This window comes from Loxodonta africana, chromosome 4 (assembly GCF_030014295.1).
Source record: "Loxodonta africana isolate mLoxAfr1 chromosome 4, mLoxAfr1.hap2, whole genome shotgun sequence".
NCBI lineage: Eukaryota > Metazoa > Chordata > Mammalia > Proboscidea > Elephantidae > Loxodonta > Loxodonta africana.
In genome coordinates this window covers 105,995,353-106,011,258 of record NC_087345.1, presented here as the reverse complement: position 1 = coordinate 106,011,258, position 15,906 = coordinate 105,995,353, and the positions used below count along the sequence as shown (strand labels likewise).

Genomic DNA, 15,906 nt, shown 5'->3' with positions numbered 1-15,906 from the left:
TCTGGCTTGGTGTTGCAGGAGCAGAGGCTGAAGATCATAAAAGCTGAAACGCTCTCTGGCAATTCCTGAGAACTGTCTTGAATAAAGTGAGAAAACTTTTGCTCTTACCTCATTACCTTATCTCTGAATCTAATGTGGGTATGTCTATAATAGGATTATTTTAAAAAGTAGACAAACAAGCATGATACTCACCGGTCCACTTCCTGCTGTGAGATTCTGGAGAGCTCCCAGAGAGGCTTCCTGTGTGTAGTTTCGGACACTCTTGGCGATCAAGGACAGATACATCCTTATCACGATGGAGTGCCACAGCCACTCCACACCCTTGGGGTTGCTCTTTTCCTCTGGCATTGGCATGTCCTGGTATTGCTGACCACATACACAACAGAATCCAGAGTTAATGCACCTCAAGCGATTTAACAATTCCATACCCAGCCCGAGAGGACGGAAATACTGTCTAGTCTAGAAAGACTAATAATATGCCGAATAAGAAGACCTCGAAATGTAAATGAAAAATATGTATGATTTCTAATCACTGAACTTTAGCCCATGGTAATTATTTCTTCCTAACAGCCTCCCCCCACCCATTTTACATTTCACAGTGAGGCTGTTCTAGAATCATTTCAGGCTATTGTTAAGCTAAAAGCTAAATTAGTCCCAACCACCCTGAAGATAAGAAAAACACGCCTGTTCCCTCAGAGTCTTGTGAAGTTGTTTGGGATAGCATCAGTGTTCTAAATTTACCAGGTGTTCTCCAAGTTGACAAATACTCTGATACTCAGAGGGGTCGGATAAAAGGTTACATTCTTTCAGTTTCCATACCAGCATGGAAATAAATATGCATTATTTCATATGGGGTTTCCTTTTAATATGTCCAAAGTTTGTTTTTAGAATGTCCAAAGCTCACTAGCAGGGCTGCTTTTAATGTTAAAACAATGTATATACTATTGGCTAGGTGACATTAAGCTTATTTCCTATAGGCATATAGCAGTATGGTTTAATGGTTAAAAATGAAAATCTGGAGTTGGATTGCCTAGGATGGAATTTCACACCTTCTGCTTATTTGCTTAATTATTCTGGGAACAAATAATAAATCTTTCTGTATCTCTCTTTCCTCATCTATAAATGATGATATTAATAATGCATATCTCATAGGATTGATGTAAAAATTTAAAGCATTTAAAATAGTGCCTGGCATACACTAAGAGCTCAGGAACGCACACATGTGGGTACGTACACACACGCACACACACACACACACACCCACATTCTCTCTCTCATTCTTTGAAAGACCAACTAATATACCTCTTTCACTTTCCTGCTTCGATTGCCAAAACACCCAATACTTTTGCTGTTGTCAGTCTGGATATTCCGGTTTTGAGTATAGATACTCTGGGAATATTTCTCTGGGAGCTCTGCCTCCAGCTGGTAGGAGAGGTTATGAAGAATGCACACAGAGTTCTCTGTGGCCTGGAAAAGCAGAATATGAATGTTGACTATATACATATAGATATCTTTTCGCAAGTGTGATATCACAGGACTTAATAGGCTTTGGATCTTACACGGTTTATTATATGGGCTTCTGTGTGCTTGAACTGTGGGGGCCTGGGGAGAGTGGAGTAAGTATGGCTAGAAAGGCTAAGGCTGGATCATGAAATGGTCATGAGCACAATGCTAAGAAGGGACTGGTTTTTTTTTTTAAACAATGAAGAGCCTTTCTAATTTACTTTTCTAGAGAGTATGTCCAGAACAGCTCTATGTTTTAGAGACATAACTAAGTAGCTATGCAGAGTTGGAGGCTAGGAGAAGACATTGTTTATAGAAACAAATTAGGAGTTTACTGTGATAATCAGTATGAGAGATGCGTAAACTAGGATAGCAGTACAGCACTAGAGAAGAGTGGCTTAGCGAAAAGACACTTCAGGGGTAGAACGTGTGTGGACTGTTAACAGTGGATATGTGAGGGAGGAGATGCAGTCCAAGATTATTCAGATTCCTACCTTCATTTAGTAAAAAAAAAACTACCTTCATTTAGTAGATGGTGATAATTATTAAGAAGGGTTACAGAGAGAAGGAGCAGGATTGGGGAAGAGGGAAAAGAGGAATCTAAGTTCTTTCCCAAACATATAGAAACTGGTTTCCTTTCAAATATCTAGGTAGAATCATTAAACACGTAGTTGAAAATTTGTGTCTGGAAAGTAGAAAAAAAAAAAAAAGGACTAGATAGATTTTAACATTTCTAAGCAGATATGGGAAATATTAAACTCAGCAAATGTGTCAATGACTAAATTTAAACCTAAGCAGCTACTTCAAGTATACACTGAAGAGTCTTAGTAAGACAAAATAGGTAATTTGATATGCGAGATATTTAGCTTTTGAATTACTTTGTCATCTGGTTGGTAATCTGCGATGGTTCCTCTGACATAATGGACCAAGGAATCAATCAATCCATCACACCTTCTCATCACCTTTCTCCCATCAGGGCCAGCAGAACTCATGTTTCTATCAAGAAAAATAAAAGAAATAAAAATAAAACCACAAGGCTTAGGCTTTGTGCCCAATAGGTCTTTGTTTCAAAGCTTTTGATGCTTCTTCCAGGTATTTGGAAAATTGGTGAATTTATAAAACGGTGACAGACTTGTCCTTGGGTTAATAAATCATTTGTTGTCTAATGGTCACCAAATATGGATACAACTTCTAAATGGGATCATACAGCATGTAATCATGTCAATAAAAGTGTGCTGTTTACTGCACGCTAAGCATCGAGGTGAATGCATTATTTACTTAATTTTCGCCCCATTTTTGAGAAGGTAGATATGAGGCAAATATTTTACAAATAAAAAGAGAACGAATGGTGCAGTAGACATAGCAATATACTGGATGTCCAAATGCCAATTTGTTCCACGTAGTTATCTAAAGTTACTTAACTTCTCTGGAACTCAGTTTCCTAATGTGCAAAGATAAGAGTGTTGAACTGTATTATTTTGGGGGTTTGTAGATTTTGGTATTATTATTGACAAGTATTATATCAGATGCTCTAAAATGTGATGACTCTAACTAAAATGGCAGAGAAATGTCACAGAAAATTCAGAGTTCTACAGTGTGCAAGACCTAAAGCAAAACATGACCTATAAATATCTTTGCACCTAGTCTATTTCTAATTTTGCTAAGCCTTGATACCTTTCTATAAATAGTAACTAAATCTACAAGAGGAGGCTGCTTCCTTATAGAGAACTGCAGCTTATCAAACACAAATAGCAAAGTGATGCATTTGGGGATCACACTTCAGATCATGTTTATATTCTGGTATTATAATAATACTAGGTTACTATTTTCTTTTAGATTAAGTTTTTCTTGTTAGCATTAACTTTTTAAAACTTTTGCCTAAAAAATGATAACACCTCTGGCAACAAGAATGGCAAAAGAATAGTGCCTTCTGGTTTTTAGAAATTTGAGATTTACCCGTTTCCACCTTTGCCAACTTAATCGCTGCTAAAACCATAACTATTCTTGTAAAATTTATCAGACCAGCTTCTTTTACTGGCAGGTAGAAGATTCAAAGTATATTCAATACTTTTTGCTTATAATGTCTCAATGTCATTCTGAACATCAAAAGAACCACAAATCTGAAAGCTTTGTGGGCCTTATTTTAACCATCTTTAAAATAACATAATTGTGCTATATTGGTCTCAAAATACTGCCCAAAATACTGGTTTCAATACATATTTGTCAAAGAACAAATGTGCTCAGCATTGTGTCAAGAACTACAGGGAACAAGGAAGGAGTACACAATACTGTAGCCAGGTCCCATGGAGATTATTACATTTATAGGTTTAACTATATGATGCTGACAGTACTTGACTGATTTTGACCCACAAAAATGGCAGAGTCATGATTCAACCTAATAGTTGAGGAGGTAAGATTATTCACTCAAAACTAAGAATATACGGGTAATTTTAGTGTTTGCTGAGTTGATACAGTGAAATTTTTTCTTTTAATAAAACCCTTTCTATGACTTTGGTTCTTATTTGACTCTTCTACTTAAAGATTCACTTCCTTATTTAATTTTTACTGTCCCTGGAAAACTTTATACTTTGTCTACAAAAGAAAGATAATGGACAAACTTATAACCTGTAAGTAAAACCATACTTACTATAGCTTTTTCTCAAAAAATGATCATTTGAACCAGATCCTCCATCTACTGTTTGAGCCCTTTAAGAATCCTGGGATTGCAAAAACTTCAACAGAAACTCTAATAAACATCTTTCCCAGTCTCCTTATTTTACTCATGAAGAAACTGAGGTCCAAAAAATTTAAGGTACTTTTCCTGGGTGACAGCAAATTCACGGTAAAGTCAGGAGAGGAGAGCTGCTCTTTTTTCTGTCCCCAGGGTGACTCCAGAGAAGAGGCAAACTTCACCTAGCCTTCATTCTGTCTGCCATTTGTTTAGCAAATACCATATGTCCTGGACACCAAGACAATGTTATCATATGTTTCAAAGCTTCCCTTTGACCTTTCCAACCTTTGGCTTGGAAGGGTGGCAATAGTTCAAAATTGCTTTGCCAAATCAAAGGGTCTGTCTTTCTCACTAGCTAGGCCCACTACATACCTTATTGATGGATAACCTAGCTTTGTTTAACTTCAAGGTGTTTATTTTAGGTCGAACTGGTAATTCGATTTGGCAGTACTGCCAGTTCACACATACTAACTGTTGTCTTGTAGTTTGGCATTATCCAGACTCTACTTGCTTGAAATGGGACTTATCAGGGTTTTTTTTGGCAGTTGATATCTTTGTTGACAGAAAGTGCATGGAACCCCTTTGCTTCAGTATTTGCTTCTCCATATCAAAAATAGTTCCCACCTTACTGAACCACCCAGAAATATGAATGATAAGGGTAGATTATTTTATAGAACTGCACCCATGAATAGAAGTCACTGTACAGAAAGGAATTTGCTAGAATAAAACCAACCAAAAACCAAACTTGTTGCCACCAAGTCAATTCCAATCACGGCGACCCCATGTGTAGCACTCTGAAAATAACCAACAATAATTAGAGAATGATATATCCATCCTTTAGGGTTTTTTTTCCAAAAGCTAATACTTAAGTTTGCAGAAATCAGAGAATTACCATGGCTAATCTTAAGCAGAATTGATACTTTTACAATGTCTCTCCTGAATACTGAGAAGTATTTATTTTTTCCTGTTTCTTATATGTAGCGCAGTGGAAATCTAATAGGGAAAAATGTCCCAAAACTATAAAGCAAAATGTATTAAAACAACTACCTTGTTGGAAGTAAAAGAGAATGAGTATACTAACACAGTAGTTAGTAAAAACTGATTATCAGAGTTATAAATAGAACCTATTGGAAATGTTTAATTCAGCGTTTATGGTTTGAATTGGATTAAATGATGCGTTTATTTCCCTTGGTATAATCTAGCCCAAGTCTGAGTAAATATGTAGGTACGTTTCAGGAAAGGAAAACCTCTGGTTTCCTTTCATTGCTGAGTGAAGTTGTAAACTGAAATTTTAAAAATCCTTGGATTGGGGGTTGGAGGCTGGGGGCAGGGAGTGATGGTGATAAACTGCTCTCCAGACAAATGTTGGATTGTTTTGAAGCTCTTCACCCCCACTGGATCTGTAGTTTATGTTTGATATCAGGGAGAATTTTTATGGGAATATGACTTGTAATCAGCAGGAAGACATAATCTGAACCTCTGTCTCACCTTGAAATGGTCAAGGAGCTTCAAATGTTTAATAGAATTCGGGCATTTTAACTGAAAGCAAATCTGTGATTAACTCTCTCAAGGACCACTTATCTCACACATTCCTGAGTGTCACAGTGAAAAAGAGAAAAAAACAAAAACAAAGCACTCCAAGCCTTGCTAGAATTAAAAGAAATAATAGTATGTCTTTGTTAAGATTAATGACAGTGTGAATGAACCTTAAATCCACATAGTAAACCACAGAATGGACAATGTCAAATTATAAGAACAGCTGCAATTTAGTGTGTGTGGGTACTTTTCAAATATCATGACCTGTAATTTTCACAAAATTCCTTAACTTAGGGTATCTTAAAATGTCATTTGAATGTTGTCTTCCAACTCTCATTTAAAATCTAAGTTAACCTGCTTTCACGGGAATTTACTACTCTGGTGACATGGTGGTTAAGAGCTATGGCTGCTAACCAAAAGATCAGCAGTTTGAATCCACCAGGCACTCCTTGGAAACTCTATGGGGCAATTCTTCTACTCTGTCCTATAGGGTTGCTCTGAGTTGGAATCGACTTGATGACAACGGGTTTGGTTTTTTTTTTTTTGGTTTCCATATAAAGTGGAGCCCTGGTAGCACACTGGTTAATGCTTGGCTGCTAACCAAACCAGATAGTAACTTGTTTTATTATTAACAAGACAAGTAATTATAAGAGAGATAAAATATGGGATTATTTCTACTGATAATAGCTGTGGTTTCCTACTAAGACACAGAAGTTTAGGAGTGCATCATATCCAAGAACTGCAGGCTATGGGACCAGTCTTCAAGGTTTAACCAGCAGACTGAGCTAGTGATCAACTCAATGGTTTTAAAAACTTGTGGGTACATCCTCATAATCACCAACAATTATAGTTTTACTTATATGGTGTATTGTAAATTGGGCAATAAGGCCTGAAGTGGTACCAGTCAATTAAATGCTTATTACTCAAACCCAAAAACCAAACCTGTTGCCGTGGAATCAATTTCAACTCACAATGACCCTAATGGACAGAGTAGAATTACCCCATAGACTTTCCAAGGGATGGCTGGTGGATTCAAGCTGTCAACCTTTTGGTTAGCAGTGGATCCCTTAACCGCTGTGCCCATTCCAAGACCAGTAAGCACTTGATAAAGCACTGGCTGATAAAGAGGCATCCTTCTTCCTCTTGTTATTTGAAATTTAGGTCCAGGCTTTTGTTTAACTCAACTGATACATATCAAACAGTTTGGTCCTCTCTGTGACGAACCAAAAGAAAGCAGAAGAGGCAGCATGTGGTTGCACAGAACAAAAGGAGAGCCTCATTTGAACTGGCAGAGGAAGAGAAACTCTATGACAAAAGAAGGTCTTGTCTGTCATTCTGAAGTAAACATCAGTTCCTGAAGATATCTGCAAACATCAGCCAAAGTCAACTGTTCAGTCTGCAAACAGAAGCAACATTGGGAGGTAGAACAAGGCTCTACAACTTACATATCTTGTTCCTTTCAGGACAAGAAAAATTAACCAGAGATATGTCAGCATCTATTACAAACTGAGACGCTAATACGTGGGGGAGGAAAAATTCTGTATTTGAAAAAATCCTTTAACTCTGCTTTCCTGCATTTCTGGGTCTTCCAAAAGTATTCTGAAAAGTCAGTTCAGCCAGTAATTATCTAGCTGGTATGCAACAGCCATTTCCTCCTGATTTAGCTGAGCAGGTTACTCAGGATAGGGTGTCAAATTCCATTTAAAGTCAATTATAAACAGCAAACCACAATTTAAAAATTCACCTTGGAGCCAGTGCAACTTGAGTAGGCATTTCTGACAGCTAAAGGAGAAGATGTCTGGGACGCCAGACTAGGGTTGACAAAGATGCTTAAGAACTTAAGAGTAGAAGGATGTGATGCTCAGATGATCTGCACCAACAAGACAGGCACAGCTTTTAGTTTAATCATAGTTTATGACTATGCCATCAGTTGCTTCATTAAAAAACACCAATCCACCTCTTTTTTTTTTATAAGGATGAATTAAAACATTTATTAGTATAAGTCTTACTGTAACGATACTCTTAATTTTATTTTTTAAAAAGACTTTCAGTGTCAGAAAACATAATACCACCTCCAATTTAAGCAAAGATTTTTAAAAATGTGGGATGCTTTTCAAAATCTTTGACAAATACATTCTTGAGAATTTCTTTTTCCAAGACAAACCTCATAAACTAACCAACGCAGAATGGCCAGCAAAAACAGTCCTCTTACTATAATAAATAAAAGTTATTCTTCTGTTTCCTTTGCTGATTTTCCTTCTTCCACATTATCCCTATTTATGAATTTTCTTTAACAATTATCCCAGAGCCGGGCTCAGGTAGGCAGTCATTGTATATGAACTGATTGATAGGAATAAAGACAGTTTCTTAAGCTAAGAGAAATGTTATGTAATTTCTCTGAAATACAACTTTTAACCTGGGCTTATCTGGTAAAGACATGAACAGGACAGTGGAAAATTTAGTCTGAATAGCGGGGGCCAGATGAGCTGCTTGACAATGCCAATATGACAGACAATCTTAAACATGATGGGTTCAGGGAGATCAAGGAGGGGTGAGCAGGTAAGTTTGGCCATGTTTTGTTTTGTTTGATGTTTGATTTGTTCACTTTAACAACTTAAGAATTGTTGAGAATCCAAACCCCTGAGAATTAGCTTATAAAACAATCATTTTTAAAAGCTAAGATTTTTACGCATTTAAATACCACTTATAGCTTTTTAATTTACTTGAAGAGAAATTTACAAAGTAATTTAATTCATTAAACCACACATTTCTTTTGTGTGTGTATCTACTGATATCAAGACCATACCAAACCCAATGCTGTCGAGTCAATTCACAGCAACGCTATAGGACACCAGAACTGCCCCACAGGGTTTCCAAGGAGCAGCTGGTGGATTTAAACTGCCAACATTTTGGTTAGCAGCCAAATGCTTAATCACTGCAACAACCAGGGCTCATTAGAAAGATTGTTTATTATGTTACCTATAAACTTCATATTGTTTATGTTTACACATCAAACATGAAGGGTTTGAGTAGTTAGCCAAACAACTGAGGTTAAAGTTTTTACGGTAAATTATTTTCTAACCTTAAGTAACTGCATTTAGATTGCGATTTAATAAAGTAAATTCTGACCTGTTTTTGAGTTCATACTCTTACAGAAAAGAATATTAGTTATTTGATAATTGGGGAAATTAGATCCTCATTAAGTGAGGATCTAAATTACTTGATCAATTATATAAACCACAGCCTCATCTACCCCGAGACCAGAAGAACTAGATGGGACCCGGCTACCACTACTGACTGCTCTAATCAGGGCCATGATAGATGGACCCTGATAGAAAGGGAGAAAAATGTGGATCAGAACCTCAAATTCCTAAAACAAAACAAACAACAACAAAACAGACTTACTGGACTGGTTGAAACTGGAGGACTCCCCAAGACTATTGCCCTGAGATGCTCTTCAAACCTTGAACTGAAACTAACCCTTGAGGTCACCTTATAGCTAAATAACAGATTGGCTCACAAAATAATGAATATCACCCTTAGGTACTGTGCTCCTTTAAGAAAAAAATTACCTATATAAGACCAAATGGTCAAAAATTACTTTAAAACAAAGATAAGAATGTAAGAGGGCAGGGGAACTAGATTAATGGAAATAGAACAACCAGATGGAAATAATGAGAATGTTCATGCATTGTGAATAATGTAACTAATGTCACTGAATAATCTGTGTATAAATTACTATATGAGAACCTAAACTATTATGTAAACTTTCACCAAAAACACAATGAAATATTATAGACTGATAGAGATGAACTAGTGATAGAACAATGAGCTAATAAAGACTGAGATTCAAACACCTACTGACCCTTTAAAAACTTCTCAAATGAGATTTTCTCCAGAAGCTTTCTCCAGTCTCCGTAGGCATAGTTAGTTGAGCAACTCAGAGCCTCCCTAACAGTTGATTCATACCTCTATTACAGTTCTTATCAAATGTACTGTCATTATCTACTCAAGTATCTGTCTTCTCCACCAAACCCTGAGTTCCTCAAGGGCGAAAATATATCCCATTCCTCTTAGAAACTTCGGAAATTTAAACAGTGCTTTGAATATAGCAGGATTTCAATAAGTAATGAAAAGGATGGATACAAGCAAAACAAACGGTAAACCAAAAGGGAAAATCCCAAGAAGGATGAACAAGTTTCCATTCTCAAATTTCTGATAACTAGTTCTATAATTGCAAAAGAGTCATTGCCACTTAATTTCTTCAAGTGAAGAGTGAGACTACTAACAGGACACGCCTAGACATGTTTGTCTTTGGCCTGAGGTGTTTCCCAAAACTTTGAATCTCACTATTCTTGGGGCAAGCATTTTTCCAATTCTCTAGTCTACAGGAAGCTCTAGTGGTGTAGTGGTTAAGTGATATAGCTGCTAACCCAAAGGTTGGCAGTTTGAATCCACCAGCTGCTCCTTGGAAACCCTATGGAGCAGTTCTACTTTATCCTATAGGGGTCGCTATGGGATGGAAAAGACTGGATGGATGGCAATGGGTTTGTTTTTTTCAGTTAGTCTGACAGAGCCTCCCCTTGCCCCCAACCCAAGGTTTTACATCTGTTCACTTAAGAGCCTGCCTCAGCCCTGAAGGCATTTTACATAATTTCTGACTTCTAAATTACTTTCCCTCTCCTTTGAGAGAAGAAAGAAGACTAGGGGAGGAAGAAAGAAAGGGGAGGAAGAAAGAAAGGGGAGGAAGGACGCCATAAAAATAACATGGAGGAACAGAGAACTAAAGATAAAATTTTGGCAGAAATTTCAGACTCGATCCTAATAATAACCATTAGTTTTATTTACGTCACATCCAAAAGATTTCCAAGAGTGTGCCAATCAATGAGGTGAAACAAAGATTTGACAGCCAAGTCACACCAATTCCCAAGGAGCTACTCACACTAATAGAAAAGGAGTAACTCCAATGTGTGTATGTGTAATCAAAGGTGGCAGCTATTGCTTTTTAGTAATTTACAATTCTGTGATGATCACATGAATCTTTCAGAATTTGAGATATTTGGAAGAGTATCCTACTAATATTTTGACTAATATCCTACTAATACTTATTACCCTACGTATATAAAAGCAACTTTGGGGGAAAAAAAAAGAATAGGATGTTTTAGCAGCTTTTCTTCACTCAAAAAAAACCCTGACATTTCATATTACATTCCAAGAAAACAAAGGAATTGTTTCTTCTCTGAAAAGGGATGTGTGGGGAGAAATATACCTATGCCCTAATTGTTGTTATTGTTAGTTGCCAACAAGTTGGCTTCAACTCATGGTGACCTTATGTACAACAGAACAAAATGTTCCCTGGTCCTGTGCCATTTTCATGATTGTTGGTATGTTTGAGTCCATTGGTGTGGCTATATGTCAATCTATACACTGAGGGTTTCCCTTATCCACATTTTGATGTTAAAGTAACTAACTAATGGAAATTCGGCACCAGTGGTATGCTGGTAAATGTTTATCAACTTTGGGGGTGGTACTGGGGGAGGGCGTGTCCCTGATTTGTCATGTCTGCTAATTTCTGTGGTGTAAATAACCCCCTAACTTGCATTTTATTCCTCATTCTTGCTAGTGTAATATTATTTAAAAAAAAAAAAATCCTATTGCAAAATTTATATCAATCTTTAGTGAATGACTTTAGTCTACTGCAAAATACGTAATGCCAAAGGGACCTGTTGAAAGAACCAAGGGCCATGGTATGTGTTGCTGCAGGCAGATGCTAGTCTTATAGATAAATGACCTGACACCTGACATACAGTGTACCTGATACAAAAAAAAAAACCTCATTGCTGTCGAATTGATTCCGACTGATAGCAACTCCAGTGCTGGTTTTTTCCAGGGCTTCAAACTGATCCGTTCCAGTTAGGCCCCTTGCTGAGAATTTACATTTGCATCCCAGATATACTGAATCAGACTCTATATTTCAACAAGATCCCCAAATGATTCTTATGTGTATATCTACATTTCAACAAGATCCCCTGGTGATTCTTATGTAATGAGCTGTTCAAAGCCCTGGATTTTTCAAAGAATAACTGTGCATGCTCTTCTGTATGAATGTAATCTCACTGTAGCAGTTCCAGGTGGGCAGAAATGTATGTAGTCCTTGCCACAAAGTCATTAACAAAGCAAACATTTTGCCTGTGACCAGCTTCACTCGGCACCATTGTTATACACAGACCAGAGAAGTCCTTCTAGAACTGATCTCAGCGTCAAGGTGGTAAAGGGTGAACACAGAGGCGATTAACCAGTATACAAGGTATGCATGGATTTACTTGTATTTACTTACTAATCTGTAGTGTACAACTTCACATGGGTTTTACCACTTAATGTGCACTCTAGATTAGTAAGTAAGCACAAGTAAGTCCGCATGTACCTTGCTTATTGGTAATCCATTCCTAGGTGAATTTCACTAGTGCATGAAGAAGTTGTTTTCCAAAATGAATTGATGGCATTTAACGATACTAACCTAAGTCAACTACCATGCCAAAAAACAACTCAAGATGCCAATTCATAGTTTGTTGCTGGCTTGGAACCCAGGGGAGGAGAGAACGCCTCAAATGTATTTGTAGCATTTGAGGCTAGGACTTCAAAACGGTTCTAAATGGTTCATTCATGGCCCCTGATGGAAACAAGACAGGGCTTAGAAGCACTTCAAACTGATTCTGACCCCTGCCTTGTTTCCGTCTGCCATGACTGAACCATTTAGAACCAGTTCGAAGCCCTGTTTGAGATCTTCGCTAAACTTTATGACCTCTTTATGTAGCTAAAATTCACTCTTAGTAGAACTAGTCAACAGTTGTCTTAAAATCTTTTTAGAGTAAGCTGGAGTCATAAATAAGCAACTTTTTAACACATCCTTCTATCATCATGAAAACTAATACTATTTGATTTCAGGTTCTGTAATGGTCTTTTCTTAAGGATCTCCAGGGGATGGTTAAGCGTTCGACTACTAAATGAAAGGTCAGCAGTTCGAACCCATCGTTCTGCAGGAGAAAAGATCTGGTGATCTGCTCTTGTAAGATTACAGCCTAGGAAACCCTGTGGGGCTGTTCTACTCTGTCCTGTAGGGTCGCTATAGTAGGAATCGATTCAACGTCATACAACAACAACATTCTTGTAAGTTAGATACATAGATGAAATAAGAACAAATAGTAAGCATATATTATGACAATCAGTTTCCTAGATTTTTGCTATATAATCTGCTTTTGAGAGCAGTTCAAATCAGTGGTTTGGATTGACTTTGCAAACATTGCTTAAAATGATGTCATTCTGTTGGGAGTATATTCAGCTACTACATGTTCTGGACAATGTGTGCCAATCAGGGGACTGCTTCACCCAAACTATTTGGCTCTTTTCTTCTTTGTTCAGAAAGGGAGACAGGAAGAGATTTGTTAACAAATTATTTTTGCTTTTAGATTTTCATCTTTTCAATATACTTTTTCTGTTGTTACTGGATTTTCATCTTTTCAATATACTTTTTCTGTTGTTACTGGAATTGTTCTTTTTCACATAGAACTTAACATATTTTTATGTTCCCCACACTAGCTAACCTTGCTTACAGAAAAAACAAACACAAAATAATTCCTTAACAAGACCTTCAAGGCCTCTACAATCTGGTCTTAGCCTATGTTTCCAACTTCTGTTTGATTATTTTCTTCCACAAACCTTAGACTCTTGCCAGAATTATTCACCAAATATTTTCATTTGCTCATTCATACATGCATTTATGCTTCCTTCCTTCAGTCATTTATTGTATTTTATCCATTTATGCATGTTTACTAAGTTCCAGAAATTTCACTAGGTATTAGGGATTAAACATAATAAAAGGGCTATGCTTAGTTTTTAAGAAGTTCACAATCTAGTAGAATTAAAAGATATATAAACAACTAACCATAAAATAGTAATGTAAAAAAAGCAATAACAGAGGTGATTCACCTATAAAGCCCTGTTAGAACCAACAGGAACAAGCAATGAAAAAGGGTGAAATTTACGTTTGGTGTTAAATGATTAGGAGACTTAGTATTCAATAGGCAGATAACACAAAATGTTTTATCAGGCAAATAAAATTGAATAAAACCATGACTACATGAAAGTACCTAGGACATTTAAGAAAAAGCAAGCAGCTTGATGAGTATGAGGTATGTTTGTGAGAAAACAGAAAATAAGGTTGTAAAAAAAGTTGCAGACAGACTGGGGAAGGTTGGGTATGCTGTAAGGGAACAAGGTGTCTACTGTTTTTGTTTTGTCCACTGAGCAAGTGTTCTAGTCCCTCTTCTCTGGTAACAGACCTCTCCACTGTTGCCATGAAACAGGCGTCTGATCTAGGCCTGGCCATTCCAGGCAACGGTGGCTCAAGTGATGGGCACCCTTCAAAAGCAAGGAGAAACCTTCCCTGTGGTTGACACAGTCATTTGGAGAAGGAACTGCATTCTTTCTGTTGTGTGGCTAAGCAAGGGCTGCCTATGATTAACTTACCTGCTAAGTGGAGAAGACTTGTATACATTTGTAAAGAATGAGCCCAACATACAAAATGAAGAACAGAAAGTGGGAATGGATATAAATATAAAAGGAGTTAGTTCCAGGAATGCTCAATTTCTGTTTCAGTCTCTGGGGCCACGGTTCCTGGTACAAGTTCTTTACTTACACGTGTAATCCCCAGCATCTTCTCAGCCACAGGAACCAATGAATCCTTGGTTGGCATAAGTGAATTTGAGTTGGATATCTACCATTTTCAATTAAAACAGTCCTGATTGATACATCTGCGGTGTTAAGAACTCTGTTTTATACAGTGAAGCAATGGGAGCCACAGAGAAATTTTTAAGACATGAAGTGTTTTTGAGTAAGTGATGGATCAAAAGCGCATTAGAAAGACAGTTCCAGTAGACAGTGCAGAAGATGGATTGGGGGGAGATCATTTGGACACCTCTTTCAAAAATTTGGTTCTTCATCTTTTAGAGAATCTATTAAAATAGTCCACCAAGGCCCAGCTCACTTGGCATCTCTTCTGTAGTGTCTTTTTGAGCCCACTCAGCTGGAATGAATGGCATTCTGTTAGAATTCCTGCAACTCTTGTACCTGACACATGGTTCTCAAACTTCAGTGTGCGTCAGAATCACCCGGGGGCTTGTTAAAACTGCCTGCTGGGCCCCAGGGCTCAGAGTTTCTGATTCAGTGGCCTAGGGTGTGGCCTGGTAATTCTCAAAAGGTCCAGGTGATGCTGATGTTGCTGGTTCAGGGGCAACACTTTGAGAGCCACTGCTCTAATACATTTCATTTGGGCCATACTCTAGTTAATGGGCACATCTTCAACCTTTTTATGTTATAAGGTCCTTAAGAATTTTCTTATTCATCTTTCTAAAACTCTTAGTTACTAATAAAATGCTTTGCACAAAGTCAGCATTTGATGTCCATTACTGTGTGTTTCAGTTCTACTTTGTCCTATAGGGTCGCTATGAGTTGGAATCGACTTGACGGTAGTGGGTTTGGTGGTACTGTGTGTTTAACTGTGGAGTTAAGTTTAACATCTTACTGTATTAAATCTCCTCAGTTACCACTTCAACACAGATTCCATCAAAAAATGAAGTGTATAACTAGAAAAAGGGCTGAAAGGCAGAATATATCTCAACTTCTTTTAGGCTGCCAATTTGATTATGTCTCCTATCTGATTTAAGCTTTGCGTATAAAAGACAATGATTATTTTCCAAATATAAGAAAGCTTGAGACACATTATCCTAGAGAATTAAGGGTAGTGTTTTTGTTTCTCCTGCATGTTTCTACCTTCTTGATTTAGCTGGCATCAGAGCAGAGATCAACCCCAGGGGAGAAAACATTCAAAGTATTTTTCTTATCCTGATGTTTCAAAATCCTGACCAAACTAACCTCTTTTGTAGTTGTTCTTACAGCAAGACATTCTGTCCATTTAGACTCTTTGCCTTATTACTAGTTACCAGATGCTGGCGGGTCAATTCTGACTCACTGCAATCTTATGTGTTACAGAGCAGAGTTGTGCTCCATAGGGTTTTGAAGGCTGTGACCTTTTGGAAGCAGATTACCAGGCTTTGCCTCTGAGGTACCTCTGGGTGGGT

General features: G+C 37.4%; 1 protein-coding gene across 1 annotated transcript in view; it reads right to left on the bottom strand.

Moving 5' to 3' along the window:
* Nucleotides 1-15,906, bottom strand: part of PKP2 (plakophilin 2) — an 85,156-nt gene that overhangs the window by 18,686 nt on the left and 50,564 nt on the right. The window contains exons 7-9 of the mRNA XM_003405716.4: nucleotides 2,382-2,499; nucleotides 1,303-1,467; nucleotides 193-366 (exon numbers count right to left, since the gene is read on the bottom strand). Of these exons, the coding sequence (XP_003405764.1) occupies nucleotides 193-366; nucleotides 1,303-1,467; nucleotides 2,382-2,499 (457 nt within the window). The remainder of the gene's footprint in view (nucleotides 1-192; nucleotides 367-1,302; nucleotides 1,468-2,381; nucleotides 2,500-15,906) is intronic.